This window comes from Chaetodon auriga, chromosome 8 (genome assembly GCF_051107435.1).
Source record: "Chaetodon auriga isolate fChaAug3 chromosome 8, fChaAug3.hap1, whole genome shotgun sequence".
NCBI classification, from domain to species: Eukaryota; Metazoa; Chordata; class Actinopteri; order Chaetodontiformes; family Chaetodontidae; genus Chaetodon; species Chaetodon auriga.
The window spans coordinates 16879218-16895672 of NC_135081.1; the positions used below are offsets into that span (position 1 = coordinate 16879218).

General features: G+C 41.4%; 1 protein-coding gene across 2 annotated transcripts in view; it reads left to right on the forward strand.

The window, feature by feature from the left end:
- osbpl3b (oxysterol binding protein-like 3b) overlaps nt 1–12866 on the forward strand; it is a 29818-nt gene extending 16952 nt beyond the window's left edge. The window contains exons 6-23 of one of the 2 annotated variants that reach the window (XM_076738000.1): nt 198–362; nt 749–872; nt 2256–2359; nt 2672–2764; nt 2845–3004; nt 3766–3896; nt 4516–4617; nt 5883–6020; nt 6675–6768; nt 6940–7184; nt 8756–8893; nt 9022–9085; nt 9208–9286; nt 9410–9554; nt 10643–10787; nt 10892–11018; nt 11682–11804; nt 11955–12866. In XM_076738000.1, the coding sequence (XP_076594115.1) occupies nt 198–362; nt 749–872; nt 2256–2359; nt 2672–2764; nt 2845–3004; nt 3766–3896; nt 4516–4617; nt 5883–6020; nt 6675–6768; nt 6940–7184; nt 8756–8893; nt 9022–9085; nt 9208–9286; nt 9410–9554; nt 10643–10787; nt 10892–11018; nt 11682–11804; nt 11955–12051 (2274 nt within the window). In that variant the 3' untranslated portion in view covers nt 12052–12866. The remainder of the gene's footprint in view (nt 1–197; nt 363–748; nt 873–2255; nt 2360–2671; nt 2765–2844; nt 3005–3765; nt 3897–4515; nt 4618–5882; nt 6021–6674; nt 6769–6939; nt 7185–8755; nt 8894–9021; nt 9086–9207; nt 9287–9409; nt 9555–10642; nt 10788–10891; nt 11019–11681; nt 11805–11954) is intronic. The other variant, XM_076738001.1, reaches the window with a different exon arrangement.
- Nucleotides 12867–16455: the final 3589 nt, after the last annotated feature.

The following is a 16455-nucleotide window of genomic DNA, read 5'->3' on the forward strand; positions in this document are numbered from 1 at the left end:
TACTCAGATTATCCCCTTCTCACATACCCACCTAACATGACTTTGCAATGACCTCATGCCTTTATATGATCATTGTATCATGTGTATACAGTATGTGGGTGAGGGAGAATTACCGTACCTGTGTGTGTTTTTCCACCTTCACGCCTCCACCTTACTTGTCCTTGTGCTGTTTTCTGACTGCGGTATCTCCTCTGCAGATTAAATCACAGGAGCTGTTTGATGAATGGGTGTCCAAGCTGCGTCACCATCGGCTCTATCGGCAAAATGAGATTGCCATGTACCCTAACGAGAAGTCCTTCCACTATCCCCACTACCCCTCCCCCAACTCCCCAGGCATGGCTGAGAGTGCCTCTATCAGAAAGGTATACCTGTGCACTATACAGCACGCTGTCAATGAAAAGTATGTGGTTTGTTTAAAGGTCCCATATTATGCTCATTTTCAGGGTCACGCTTTTATTTTGGGTGCTTTTGGTGTTTTACATGCTTTAACCTTTAAAAACCTTTAAAAATACATATTTTTCTCATACTGTCCATTGCTGCAGCACCTCTATTCACCCTTTGTTTGAAACAGTGCCTGTCTCTTTGTGCTTTCATCCTCACTCATGAAATGCCTTCTGTTGTGTTTCTGCTCATGAATATCATTATTTTATCTGCAATATTTTCTGAAGTCAAAGCCTCCCTCATGAAGAAATGTATCAAGAAAGCAGATCGTTATTGGACTGACCTTCGGCTCTGTTTGCTATTGCAGTGCATGTCTATACGAAGGCAGTCCACGGTGCATTCTGCAGCTGCCTTCCCTTTAAACTGCAACAGCCAGGCCAAAGTAGCAGCCTGGCTCCAGTCATCTGACGACATGGATAAGTGCTCCAAAGGTGAGACAACAGAGCTGCATTTCTTGACACTCAGTAGTACCTGATGCACTTTTTTTGTTGATTTTATGCCATTTTTGTGACTTCCCTCCTGTCCCTTGGTTTCTAAGCAAGATGATACCATGTTAGATTTGGTGGGCAGCTGCTTAAAAACTATTGGTTAAAGTTTGATTGGATCTGGGATTTCCATCATGAGATAATTTGTACTTTTATTGAAGGTAAGATGCATTCTTGCACTGGTGGATAAGTAAGATTTCAGCGACCTTTTCCCCAACATCATATTGCCTTAGGAATTTTTTTTATCCAGAAAACTTTCAATGGCCTGCTTAAGGCATCACCATTTTAGGGATCCTTTTCTCCCCTGATCTCCTTCCTTAAAAACGGTTTTAACAGGCTCAAGGCAGATATTGACAGATTTACCTTTCTGTGGGGGAAGGTGAATATTTTCAAAATGATTAGTGTCCCTAAATTTCACTACATGCTTCAAGCTGTACCATTAGATATTCCACAGAGACATCAAACAATTTGATGTGCTATGAAAGAAATTCTTATGGGGAAACTGCCGCCCCAGGCTTAACTTAAAGAAGCTGCAGAGGCCAGTTGATAGAGGGGACGTAAAGGATATGTATGATGGGTCTGTACTTAAATGTTTCTCTGTGTTAAAGATGCAATATGGCATACCTCTGAATCAATTCTGGAGATATGTCCAAATTTGACATTTGACTTCTAGTTAACCAAACTGTCAAGTAGTTCTGTCAACAAATGTGCCTTCCACGGTGCCCAATATGTGAGAAAACGTGCCCTTTTAGGGGCCCCTTCAGTGACAAAAATAAGACACAGATCCACATAGGCTGGTGTACGTGCTAAAAAAATGAGTCGCCTGTTACATGCCTCTAAATCTTTAAGTAGTTCTCAGCTTGTTTTTACTGCAGAGATGTAGTAGTTATACTTTAAATCTGATCCACATAATGAAACAGTTTTAATATTAACCAGGGTTTGTGACTGTTTCCGCTGCTTCTCATTAAAATTTTTATTGTGATGTCTAAACATGCTGTATCTGTTCACACCGCTTCCTCTTCTGAAACACTGCTCAAGCCAGGGCTTTGGAGGGAAAGGGTCTACATGAACTATATAAACCTGTTAAACTGAGCTGCTTCGTCCTTTGTACCTATGAGTGTTGGATGGTACGACTTGATACAGTCTCCTCTTTGACTCACCTCCTCCTCTTTCTAGCAGACTGTTGGGAGTTGTTCTGGTTGTGTTACTGTGTGAAGTCCAGTGTGAATACCAGTACATGCAAATGTCTGTTTACTTTTCTATTTATTTGACTTTTTTACTGACCTCTTAACATTCTCCCCTTGTTGATCTTTTTCCTACTCTCCACAGATTTGTCAGTCTGTGAGGCCTACCTGCTGGAGCTCAACCACCTGCTTCAGAGTATGGAAGTGCTCCACCGTACCTATTCAGCTCCGTCTATCCAAGCGCTGCAGGTCAGCACGTTATTTCAGATCCCTTTCACCTTAATATGCAGAGCAGGTTTGTTGTTTAAATCTGACAAACTGTGTAGTAAATGAATAATCTAATCACATCCAAAATACTAGATGACTCAAAATTGTATGCTCAGTAACTTGTCTCCCTTCATCTTTTATCATTTCTCTCCGCCAATATTTTTTTGGTTGCCCTTAAGTCATGTGCTGCTAAATATAGAATACATTGCATCCTCACCGCCACTGCTGAAAAACATGTCCTATGAAAGGAAAGAAAAACTATTCTCTGTCTTGACTTCTGTCTACGTTCACAAGGCGTCTACATTTGACAGTCCCAAAAAGGAAAAGAGACTTCCAAGGAAATGGCGCACTAAAAACTACAACAAAGATGTCAAAACAACTCTGCAGGTAATCAACGTGACAATAAAGACTGAACATCTTTTTTAGTGCGAGTCGCTCCAAGCTCTACTCCAGCTGCTTTTCTGTAGGTACCCAGCTGCATCTCCTCCAGGTCTATCCGCCTCCACGCCTCTAACCCCAACCTCTCCACCGCTGCGCTCGGCAATGACAAGGTCGACCCCGAATCCCTGGAATCCCCCTTTGACGTGGCCAAGCTGCAGGAGGACTTCTGCCGTGTTGCCACTAATTGTGAGTAGAATACTCACTCGATAAATATGAGTAACGCATTCAGGATTTTAAGGATATGCTTTCGTAGAGTGAGAGAAACTTCACAAGTGCCCTTTTGTCAGATGGCTGTGTTACTGCTAATGAATCTGTCTGCCTGCTGTCTTATTTGCAAGTAAGATGCTACTGGCATGCTGCTCTCACTGAGGTGACGATGATGCAGCCATAGCAGCTGTTAATTACTGATAAACTGTTTGTCTCAGTTTTCATTCATTAGGATTCTGATGATGTGCCCTAAGTGAAGAGTTTCGCATTTTCTAAATCATAAAATGGGTGTGTTAATTTGTTTTCTGCCACTCCTCATTGTAGTGTGTATTCAGGTACCTGATGCATGAAATGGCATAATTAGCATCACGAGTTCCACGTTTTCTGTAAAATGAGTTTAAAGTTGCTCTGGGGAACAGCTGCCGACTCTGCTGGCGTTAAGATTTATGTACGCTCAAAGTGATGGAGTTAAGGATGTGCGATGGGCTTAATCTAACACGCTGAGGCATTAAAATTGTCAGCGCCTTCAATAATGTAGCGTCCAAAGCACCAATTGTGATGTGCGGCTTTTGTGCGTGTGGGCTTGCTGAGCGATCAGAGATAATCAAAATTTCACACTTGTTCCATTTTATTAGCAGCGTGGTGTGAGTGGATCCACTGTGACTTGATCTGCATCGCTCTGAAACGAATACAAATTGGTTTACAGTCAAAGCTCTCCTCTCTTTCTCTTGCCGCCACAGTGCATGCGACCATGAAGTCAGCCCTGAGTTCACTAACATCTGAAAAGGAGAGATTAAAACAATGTCTGGACCACGAAACGTGTCCCCCTACCTCACCTCAGGTTGTTGGTTTGAAGAACGCACTGGCATCGGTACGTGAAGCAGCACACACTCGCACGCAGACATGTCATCAGCCAGCAGAGACAGGTTAGATGTTCCACTTTCTGTTAGACTTTTACACTCCTCTCAGGTGTCAGGTCCTCCCACACCACTTGTCAGGCATGACACATTGACGAGCCTCTTGGAGGGATTACTAGCTGCTGGTGTGATGTCTGCCCACCTGAACCGCGTTCAACAGTCATGTTTCCTGTGGCTGCTGCCTCCCACCCAGAGGCCTTTTCTATTTTCTGCCTTTCAGTTACAGGCTTTCATTGTCATGCTGACTTCTTTCGCCACATTAGACCTTCTGTGCTCTGCACGCCAACACATTTCTTTGACTTTAAATACCCTGCTGGGTGTTAGCTTTTCTTCTTGGTTACTCAGCTTCTACCTACTCTCCCTCACATAGAGCCAGTAATGTGTGAGTAATATAGTTTAGACTCTGATGGATTCCTGTCTGATGTCTGCAGATAACACATAGTCAAAGTAAATTACATGTTTACTGTCTGATTTTGAGCCTTTAAGAGATGGAAATTAGAGCTAGAGTTCAGTTCAAGGCTTTATTGTTTGCATCTGTGCTATAAACAATGTTTACGCTGGTTATTTTTCCAGGCTTTAGCCCAGAACTCTGAGCTGAGAGAGCGTCTGTGTAAGATTCATGCCGAGTCCCACATCGTAGAGCCCACACTATTAAATCTCACTGCCCCTGCGCAGGTGGGTGCAGGAATGCAGTGACTCTACTCCCCCCCCCCCCCACCATCATGATGATTATTATCTCTCTTTTTCTTTTCATCCCACCCAGCCCTGAATTTGCCACAGCATGAATGAGGTGTCCTTTCCTTCCCATCCAGATTCAACGAACGTTGCTCTGCTCTCACCCCCTCATTTTGTTTCATAATGACAATGGCTATAAAACAATGAACGTAGCTTTCTTCACTGCGCACTTTTGCAGCGTTACCCCCTAAAATAAGTCTAGTTCCCACTCTTTGCTATAAGAAAGTGCTTCCTCTCAGTCCTGTGGTTGTGTACACGCATGTCTAGCTATCATGTGGCTCAGGGAAAGAGTTCTAACTACCTGCCACATTAAAGTCTCCTAAAGGAAGCTCTTCGCTCGCGTAATCAGATTTGCTGACCAGAGAGTGTGAGCTGATCTGCTTAATCGCGTCCCTGGAAATCTGTTGAACACAGAGTGCAAAACTAATGCGCCTCCTCTGGGATTATCTCCAGGCTAATTAATCAGCTTCAGCAGCAACAAAGGATGGAGGGGCGTGCTCACTTCCATGTGTGGTTCTGTGGAAAGTACAGCATGTTTGCAGATGGTTTTGAGTTGTTTTCAGGCAAAATCTGTGAATGCTCTGAGTCCATTTTAATGTGCATCTTGTTTTGTGCCAGCTTGTCAAACAGAGTTTCCAGTATTGCACAAGAGTGGGTGTGCACACTTGTTGCACTCTTCTGACTGTCTCTTCATAATTAATACAGTAATATATTGTGATACAGTCTTTAGAAATACATACAATATGTTCTCAGTATATTGTGAAATTGGTCTATACCTGTAACAGAATCCTTCTTCAAATGTTCAAGTGTTGATTGAATTTAAGTGTTTTTTAGAAGTTCATCATTTTTTCCAGTTTATGGTTGTTAAAAACTCAAATGATGGCACACATGAATCTGTTGCTGTGTTTTAAAAAGACTCTTTATGCACTGTGTTGCATGACGGTACTGCAGGATTCATGTCTGCTTTATGAGCATTTTTTCAGTTATTTCTTCATTAACACTCACATCGTAACTGTATTGTATTATAGATGACTGTATTTCAATATATTGCGCATCACCTTTTTGTATGTTGCGATGAGTCTTGTTATCCACAAACTGTGATCGTGTTGTATTCTGAATCACCCTGTAATTGCCGCCCCTCCTGCCTGTGATGATGTTGCCCTTTTGCTGTTCTTAACTATAGCTGTGAACACTGTGTCTCCTAGAAACAGGCCTCTGTTGATGAATCCCGGCCCCTCGTACACCAAGTGTCCAATGAGAGCAGAGCTTCAATTACGGAGTCTTTGTCTGAGTTCTTTGACGCGCAGGAAGTGCTGTTGTCTGCTAGTTCCTCTGAAAACGAGGTGAGTGTGAGAGATAAACTGTTAGCACCAGGCAAGGGTGTCAACTTTAAACATTGACATTTAGGGCTGCATAAAGGAATAATCATTACTACTAAAGCCAAAACCTTACTGCCAGCTCTGCTGCAACTATTGTCCAATGAGTAGTGCGTAAAAAAAGGAGTGGAAAATGAGTCCAGACAGTTGGGCTTCATACAAAATTACCAAAAGAGGTTCTTAATTGATGTATTTCCAGTCACCTGACATTTCATTCATTCTGTCTGCAGAGCGTGTTAAGCCTTTAAGCGCATGCCTTTTAACTTGACTCAACACCAGCTTAAAGTCTTAAAGCCAAGTTTTTATTAAGCGTGTCATAAAACAAGTGTGCCCTCTCCTCTTCCTTCAGTGTTCATGTCGCATGCCCGATCAGATAGCAGCTGGAGCGGAAGCCATGTGAAAATGAAAGTTAATTACTTTAATCTAAAAATACAGCAAGCCGAAGTGCAAATTTGCCACCACGTCCTAAGAGACCATTCATCTCCAGCACATTCGATCTTCTGCTGACGTGACAGGATGTTGAACGAGACCTGCCCAGTCCAATTCTGCAGCTGGTATTAAAAATGTATCTCTTATCTATTAACTAAAGTTGGATTTTTTTATTTTTTTATTTTTTTTTAGGTATCAGAGGATGACTCATACATTAGTGACATTAGTGACAACATTTCCATGGACAACTTCAGCAATGAGACAGAAAGTGAGAGAAAAACTTCAGGTAAACTGTGGGACAAAGACCTATGGGGCATGTAGGCTAGATTCAATAAAAGTGAAAATGTAAGTGCACTTTTGGCCTCACTGCTTGCTTAATTTCCACATTTGTTATTTGCATTCAGCGCACAAAGAGCACCTGTGTCTCACCCTGACCTCTTTTACCATCTGTTCCCAGGCTCTGTGGAAGAGGACCCAGTCCTTTGTCAGCGCCGGTCCTGTTTGCCCTCGCCCAGCCCCAACAACAGCACCATCAGCCTGTGGAACATCCTCAGGAACAACATCGGCAAAGACCTATCCAAAGTGACGATGCCTGTGCAGCTTAATGAGCCCCTCAACACCCTGCAGAGGCTGTGTGAGGAGCTGGAGCACAGCGAGCTGCTGGACAGGGCCGCTAACACACAGGACCCCTTTGAACGTATGGTGAGATGGCAAATTCACAGCTTGCTGTTTGAGTGTGCAGGCAGAGTCTTTGCTCACATCACTTTCAGCAGTTAATGAATGGGTCTCCTCTCACAGAAGCAGCTGCCCGGGGTGAAGGTGCCGTGGCAGTCTCTGCAAAAGATTTAAAACAGAAACAGAAAAGCTTTTATCGATCAAAGTGGATTTTTTTCCCCCACTAAAAATGAGGGAAAACCCTTCATCACATCCTGGACCAGAAAGAGCCCTCGCTGCTCATGCATGGGATGTACCCATCTTAAATGAGAACAGGGTTTTGCAGAGGTTGCTGCAAAGAAATCCAAAAAATATTGGCTTTGTGTCGTTAAACTTTTTAAAGGAATAGTCTGTCGTTTTGTGAAGTAGCTTGTTTGCTGAGGGTTAGATGAGATGATTGATGATTGATATTTGTCAGTTAAGCATGAAGCTTGAACCAGGCGATGTTTATCTTAGCTTAGCATTAAGACTGGAAACAGCTGGCCTGTCTTCCTCCAAAGTGGACAAAAATCCACCCACCAGCCTCGCTCATGCAGACTAAAAAACATGTTATATCTTTTTTTGTTTAATCCATACACAAACAGATTTCTAAGATTGGAGCGTGATGAACCCAGCTGGCTGTTTTGCATCTGTTTTCATTCTTTATGGTAAACTTAGCTAATTGCCTGCCAGCCTTAACTTCATATTTAGCACGAAGACATGAGCGTAGTATCACTCTTGTAACTCTCTGCAAGAAAGCATTTCCTGAGCTATTCTTTAACTTCAGTATCAGAAGCTACAAAATCCATCAGTACAAAAAAAAGATGCTTTACAGCCCGACAGTTACAGCAGGCAAAGACTATCGAGCACAATTATGGAGCCAGGAATGAGCCATTACTTGCTTCTGGCTGTTATTCCTCTAGACCAGGGACTCTAGCAGCCTGCTGGCAGAGGTATTGTCCAGCGCTTGCTCTTGTGCCTGCCCTGTTTATTACACTTGTGTGTGGGAGCAACACTAATGTCTGTCTGTAGACTTCCAGCAGGACTATGGCATGATTCCACCTCTTCCAGTGTTTCACTCTTGCATTGACTGACTTTGGAGCGATGGAGATTGTCGGTTGAAATTTCTACATTTTTGTGTAGGAGGTGTTGCGATACAGGCTCCGGAGTTATTTGGGACAAATGTGCAATAAACAGGATAAAAATGTGACATGAAAAGCAGTTGAAGTTGGTGGTAGCTCCAGTCTGTGGCCTCTCATCATGACATGCAAGTAATTATCAGCGCTTCTGTGACTCAGTGCAGGAGTGTTCAGTCAGTTACTCTGCTCATTACAGTTAAATGGAGAGGAAATTAGAACTGCTGAGAATAAGAATAGGATTTGACGCACAGTATGAACCAATGATATGTGGTATTTCAAATTGATGATAGAGCTCAGATAGTTCAGTGTTCTGGTAGTTTTTTATGTCCCATTTATGCATTTTGTTAGTCATTATTCTGTAATAAAACTGATATTAAAAAAAAAAAAAACAATAACACTTCTACACTACACTACTAACTGTAATGGTTTCACTTTGTGTAGGTATACATAGCCACGTTTGTTGTATCAGGCTATGCATCCAGCTACTGCAGAACTGGGGGAAAGCCTTTCAACCCTGTCCTGGGAGAGACATACGAATGTGACCGGCCAGATAAAGGCTTTAGATTTGTTGCAGAGCAGGTGTGTATGAGTCCTGGATTCTGTGCTATCAATAACTCAAAAATCACAGTGTTCTAATAATAACACAACGAAAGCATCGCGAGAATCAATTCACTAACCCCGCTGTTTGTGGTCCTTAACAACGTCAGGTCAGCCATCACCCACCAATCTCAGCTTGCCATGCAGAGTCTAAAAACTTCATCTTCTGGCAAGGTAGTGGAATATCGGAAGCAGTCTGATCCGTTGTCAGCGGCTATTCAGATTTCAGTAGTGACTGGTTGTCCAAGATCAATGTAAATGTGTACAATTGCAGTTTCTTCTGATTGATTTTGTAGATGTGAGGTGCAAGAACAAGTTCTGGGGGAAGTCAATGGAGATTGTTCCTGTTGGTACCACTCATGTAACTCTGCCGGGGTGAGTCTCTGCTGCCTCATTTAGCCCAGGACTGGACAGACGCACATACACACCGACCGTATGAACCAAAGGCCACGTCAATTAAGAAGCAATGAAGAAATGTTTGTAATCTCCTTTTTCTAGATTTGGAGATCACTATGAGTGGAACAAGGTGACGTCCTGCATCCACAACATCCTCAGTGGACAGCGCTGGATCGAGCACTATGGGGAGATCTCCATCAGAAACACCAGCAGTGATATTTGTCAGTGCAAGATCACTTTTGTGAAGGTGAGGCAAACTGCTGATTTGGAATACATTACCAGGCTGTGTCTTGCACTCATTATATACACAAAGTAATTATGTTATACTCACTTTGGGCCCGAGAGCAAAAGTCAGGGGTGGAGAGAAACTTTGCACTTAAAATAGCTTTTTCAAACACGTGAAAGCACAAAATTTGCATATCATGAGTGACTCTGACTGTTTACTTCACTATTAACAAACATGCTGGCTCTGGGAACAAGTTGGAGAAAATATACAGAAGCCAAGAAGACTAATAACAGCAACATTTCTTAAGAACTGCAGTGCTCTGAGACCCATTACATACGTAACTACAAAACTGCAGCATGAAGATACCAGACAGCTTTACTTTGATTGATTTCTCACCTGCATACCCCTGTATTATATCACCAATGTGTTCAAAATATACTTAAATATATTTTAAATGAGGTGAAATGAAAGTACACTTTAATTAAGCAGCAGCATTAAAGTACACTTAAGTACAATTTATAATGTACTTACAATAAAGTTCACTTTTTTTTAAGTACTTTGAAATACCACTTCAAGCACTGCAGATGTAGTATATTCGTTTTTCATACATTTACATAGAACTTATTGACATCTATTTAGAAATACACTTAACATATACATAAAGTATATGTCAAGCATACTTTAAATTAAGCACAAGAAGTGAAAGTGTAATGTAATGACTTTTCAGCCCCGGGGGGGGGGGGGGGGCAGACATGGTAAATGCTGTAGTCCCTTCATTAGTCCATAAACCTTCGACACAGATGTTGCTCTTCACCTGCATGCCGGCAAGAACCCCTGGATGTTTTCAGTGTTTGATGTGTGGAAGCCGTTACTGAGAGGAGAAGGTTAATTGCTTTAGCGTGTGCCCATTTGAAAGACCTCCTGAAGCTGTTCAGAATATCAAGTCAAGACGTGTCACAAGTCATTATGCATCCTCATCTCTCATTAAACTAACTAGCCCAGCAACACGCACAAGGGCTCAGGATGGCTCATGCAACAGCAACATCTGCTGACTGAAACAGGACATTATCATGATCTCTGCAATGCCTCTCTGTGGATTGTTTTCACAGGCCAAATACTGGAATTCAAGTGTGAATGAGGTGGAGGGAACTATCACCGATAACAAAGGGAAGGTCATCCACAGACTCTTCGGAAAGTGGCACGAAGCAGTTTTCTGTGGAGACCCGCCATCAGCCACATGCATCTGGAGAGCAAGTACGACAAGTTTCTTTCATGAGAACGAACTGAAAGCCTTTTCACAATGCATGTCTCCCTGTTACAGTATCTGATGCAGTGGATGTTGTTTGTGTGCAATGCAGATGCAATGCCAGTAGACCACGAGCAGTACTATGGTTTCACCAAGTTTGCTATTGAACTGAACGAGCTGACCCCACCCCTGAAACTGCTGCTACCACCCACAGACACCAGACTACGCGTGGACCAACGGTAAGAGACAAATGGGGGAGAAAATCATTGTATTTACATGCACATTAATTTGGTGAATGATGGCTTTTAATAACCTGATTTCTGAAACGTCATGTAAATGAGAAATATAATATGTTAATTGGGGTAAAGACTTTGAGAAACCTGGTTAAAACAGCTAGATTTCTGCCAGCTCTTCGTGAGTGAACATCTGAGCACCGTTTATATTCTAACGTTATTATTCTCATCAATCATGTCCTTTTGACCTGCTGTCTTGAAAAATGCCCAAAAATAAATAAATAGCTCAAAAATAGCACATCGACACTCTTGTTAAGAATAGCAAGTGACTACAGAGGCTTTCAGATGAATCAAGCTAATTTTAGCATGCATTTCTAAGGTTTGAAAGTCTATAATGTGATAATGTGAACCGTGCTGCCGCGAGACAGAAGAAGCACTCGCCACTTAGCCGTCGAAGTAAAGCATGACACTGCGTCTAGTCCTTCAGTAGTCTGCTTCAGTAGCCTTCAGTAATTTATTTTCCTATTCATCCATAAGTAGTTTATCTTATTCAAATGATGCAACCCCCCCCCCCCCCCCAAAAAAAAAAAAACACAAGCAAAGATCACGTTTGAATATTGAAGATGAATGTTTTACCGTCTTTGCATAATGAATGTGTCTCGCTGGCAGACTGCTGGAGGAGGGGGACCTAGAGGCTGCAGAGGAACAGAAACAGAGGATTGAGCAGCTGCAGAGAGACAGACGGAGAGTCCTGGAAGAGAACAACATAACGCATCAACCTAAGTTCTTCAGGTAGCTGACATATCCAGGTTTATTTCCAAGAAAGTCACGTACGGGAAAGTGAGCGCGGCTTAAATGCAGCTCGTCACTGTAACAGTTTCGACACACTCCGTCACATTTCACAGTTTTCATCACAGCCTCGCTTTTTTGCTGCCTACACAGGAAGTCAAAGGATGATACCTGGGTGAGCAACAACACGTACTGGGAGCTGAGGAAGGACCCTGGCTTCACCCACGTAGATTTTCCTACGCTGTGGTGACCCCCTGCACTGCAGATGACACACATTTTCAAGCTGCACAGCCTCTACTGTGATCCAGGCTGGTTCTGGTGACGTCCGACCATCCACGTTCAGCACCGGTCCTCTTTATTGCCGTTCATCAAAGTTATTGCCTTAAGCGCAAGTGCTTATATAAGTTGTGTAAACATGTTTATGCAAACGTATTATTAGAATGTTGATACATTTTGGCAAACTTTGCCCATATTTTCACCTGATGTGTTACACTGTATCACTTAAACTGAGAAAAGGAAAACTACTTGGTATAAAGGATGACAAATCCTTATCATAACCTGTCTCCACTATCTTAAAATGTACTGAACAACTGGTCACTTTAGCTGTCGTCTTATGGACATTCTCTACCTCTGAGATAAACTAGCCTTGATACGCCATTGATTAAGTGTATACATCTGATATTTATTCTGCACCTGCCTGATGCCTTACTCGTTGTACTCATATTGTTATATTTATTTTTATTTTTGTTGCATCTCTGAGATCTTTTTTTTAAATAGTCATGTTTTGTAAGGAAATCTTAAGACCAAACAAGAATTGTTTAAATGATCTTTAAATCCTTACTCAACCATTCTTTCTGTCTCATAACAGCAATTACGTGCTTTTTTTTGCGAAGACTGTGTGAATGATTGTGCAACTATGAGCAGCTGTAGCAAGCAAATATAAAATCCAGCCATTTTTCACTCTAACCATTGCACCATTGTTTACCTGGACCCTGGGTTTTGGGACCAAAAGTGTCCAAAATTATGCTCCACGAGCTCAAATAAAATCTGTGATGCTTTCTTTTAGTGGAGTCATTTGTGATAATTTACTCAAAATGCTGAGAGCTGTGAACTGGACCTTTATAACAATCTACCCTTAACTGAGATGCTTATTTATCAGACAGACAACTAAACAGACAACAACTCATTCATCAGTTCTAAACTCCACTTGTCCAACTCATCCAAGCTGCTCCATTCTTCCTCTTGGTGCCTTCACATTATGTGCAACAAGAACGCTTCATGAACGTGATGTTATCTCTGGTACCTTGGGAGGCCATGAAAGTTCAGTGTGTGGGAGCATTATCACCTTGAAGGAGGCCCTGCCTGTTGCACTATACACTAACTACACACATTAAGTATGTAATAGCTCTCTAAGGTGAGTCTCCATAACATTATAGATCCACCACTGTGTTAAATTAAGGGCGTGGGACAAGGTCAAAGATCAGTCGGTAAATTCTACCATTTCTTTTTGCTCAGGGCTGCAGGTTTTCGCCTCCTCCCATCATGGTAATTTCATGGGTTGGCCTCAGATAGTGTTAACCAAGTAGGATACAAATACCATATTCAGCTCACAATGTTTACAGTATTTACAATGTTTATTGTGGCTGTGTCACACAGATGATGGCTGAACTACTTACAAGTCACTTTCACAGTTCATCAAATGCTGGCATTCATCTCTGTGATTTAGTATCTTCTTCTATCTATCTTATCTTCGCTGTGGTGTGTGGTCCTAACTTCTCGTCCATAGTACTGTACGCTTTGCTTTACTGTAGCCAAAGTCCAAGGATAATATATTAATCGTGGAGCCCTGAAACAAGTAATGGTTAACCAGACGAGTCAAAAATACAAGTGAATAAGTGAAGTAATATGATAAACCATGTTACACTGATAAAACAACCCTGAAAGAGTAAGATACCAGCAGTGGTAGTAGTATTAGTGGAGAATCTGAACTAACCACTAGGTGGCGACAAATAGCCATCAGTGGCACGTAGACGTCACAAAGACATCAGTGAACTTTGTTGAGCTGTTCTGGATCATCTGGACCACCGTCTGAAAACACGGACATCAGTTAATGATGGAGGAAATATTCAGATCTTTTCTCTGTTACAAGTAAAAGTCCTGCTTTATAACATTTCACTTGAGTAAAAGTATTCGTATCATACTTGAAGTAGCAAAAATAAAAACACTGATTATGCAGAATACAGAATAATGTATATCATATTAGTGGATTATAATTATCGGTGTATCGCGCAAAATGTTGCAGCTAGTAAACATCATTTGAACTAGTCTATATACTCCCAGGTACTTTAATATAGAGTAATGCATCAAATTGTGTTTCTTGATTATATTGTTCATCAATAATTTGAATCTGCAAAGTAACCAAAGCAATCAAATAGTAAAAATGAAGAAGAAAGAAAAAAAAAATGTCTGCCACTGAAATGTAGTGGAGTACAAGTGTAAAGTAACATAAATTGGAAATGTAAGTACTGCTGCATGGCCAAATCTTTCTTTACGCTTCAGTTTACTGCTGTGTGGCAGCGATAATGTGCTTGTGTGTGGAGGACGGACAGTTTTCATTCTTTTGCAAATGCAATTTGATTGATTTTAGGTGGAATTAACAAAAGCATTTCAAGCACATATTCTGGGCTAAATGTTTCTCCACAAAATGATGGAGCACACTGGCAAAAAAAAAAAAAAAATGGAAACACGAAAAGCAATCAGCTTTCAATGGTCCCAGAAGTTCTTAAACTATCAGAAATGCAAGAATGTAATCCATAACAGGTTTCTCATGTCTGAGTTGTTCCCATAAATTATGCTCTTACTATGCTTTAATGCTCTGAGTGCTTGAGAACCACAGGAAAAGTAGAACAAAACTATCAGGCTTCACACTCACACTCACACTCACACACACTTCATTCACTGAAACTGCTTTCTACAAAAAACAAAAACAAAAAGAGAACTTTTGGACTTTAACTGGCAAAACTAGTGAAATGCAAAAGTTTTATTTGATTGTTGTAACGCCTGTTCTGGGTTCCAGAAGTATGAACTTCTGAGAATGCATCTCACCTCGTGCAAACATCTGTAAACTCAAAGAACAATGTCAATCAATGAAATGCACACCAAGCAGTATGAAATCTGAGTAAAAGGACTCTAAGTTGTCACATCTTGCACTGCAGAGGTCAACATGACATATTAATTCAACTACACCACTCAAACTATTCTACACACGCATTTGTCCTTATGTCTGTAAGTGTGACACTTAGAAGTTGAAAAGTCTGACTGCAGTCTGGGAAAGCACGCTTTAATAATTTAAGTTGTAGGTGTACAACCCAGTTGATGCAGAAGAGGAGAGACTTCTTGTTGATGTGTGAGCACATCCCTCCTCTGGAAAAATGCATGTGAACGTAACATAGCTCTTTATAGTGGCTGAATCATAACACAAACTATCCTATTCATAGTGTTGCATTTTCACAAAAAAGTCTGATAACCATGAGTAAGCAGCCAGGGCTCCACTCACGAGCACAGCTGTGTCACAGTTTACGTTCACTGACGAGGCGGAGGAAAGTTCGGATACCTGGCTGAGGCTTTCATTGTGCCTGAGGCAGAAGCTCCTCCAGTCTCTGAATCTGTGATAAAACAGAGAATCTAAATTCATTTCTGGAAGGCAAGAAAAACTTGAAATGGCAGGAAAAAATAGTAAATTGTTCAAGAAGAAATTAATACATTTACAGTGAAACAGGCTAACCTGAGCATGAGCTGGCCAAATAAACGCTGCATGATTAATGTTTTGATGAAAGGGGAATCTCAGCCTCGCACAAGAAAGGCTCTGACTTTAGATCTTCTGTTTGGTGCATGTTACATTTTTGTGTCTACTCCAAATTCAGTTTTCATGTGTTTAGGCACCCCTGTTTTATGACAATCAGAACTTTTCTATTGTGTTGAATAGACACGTCAATTCTTCATCAGTGAACCGCTCATACTGTGCCAACCACTGGTTATTGTGATGCCACTTTCTGGTTACTGTCTTACCCTCCTGTCAACAGTCTGTATCCTGGTCTTCATTGCATGTCTTGTGATTGTCATGATCAATGAGCATTTGCGATGCTGCACACAATGACTGTACCCAGCTGTTATCAGGCAAACTGTTTCTCTCCAGCTTCCAGCCTTTATGCTGTCATAAACTGAGCTAAACCAATAAGCACATTTCCAAAAATGTTGAACTATTCCTTTGAGACATGAGCTCTTTTAAGGCATGGAAAACTTCAGCATTACTGACTTCATCTGTCTGTTAAAGGGATGGCATTTGCCTGTCTTCACAGGAGACTCTTCCTAATGCCTTCATTCAGACATGGTGGCACATTTTTATTGAACAAGCAGAATCAGAATCAGAATCAGAAAAAGCTTTATTGCCAAGTATGATTTTACACATACGAGGAATTTGTTGTGGTGCAGTTGGTGTATGACACATCTATTAAAAATAAGAGCACAAAATATAACAATATAAATATATTTACACAAGTCTGTTTTTTGTTTGTTCATTTTTTCAGCGTGTGTGAGAGGGAAAAGAAGAGAGTTCAAAAAAATCTGACAGTATGGAAGAAGACAGTTTCTGTTC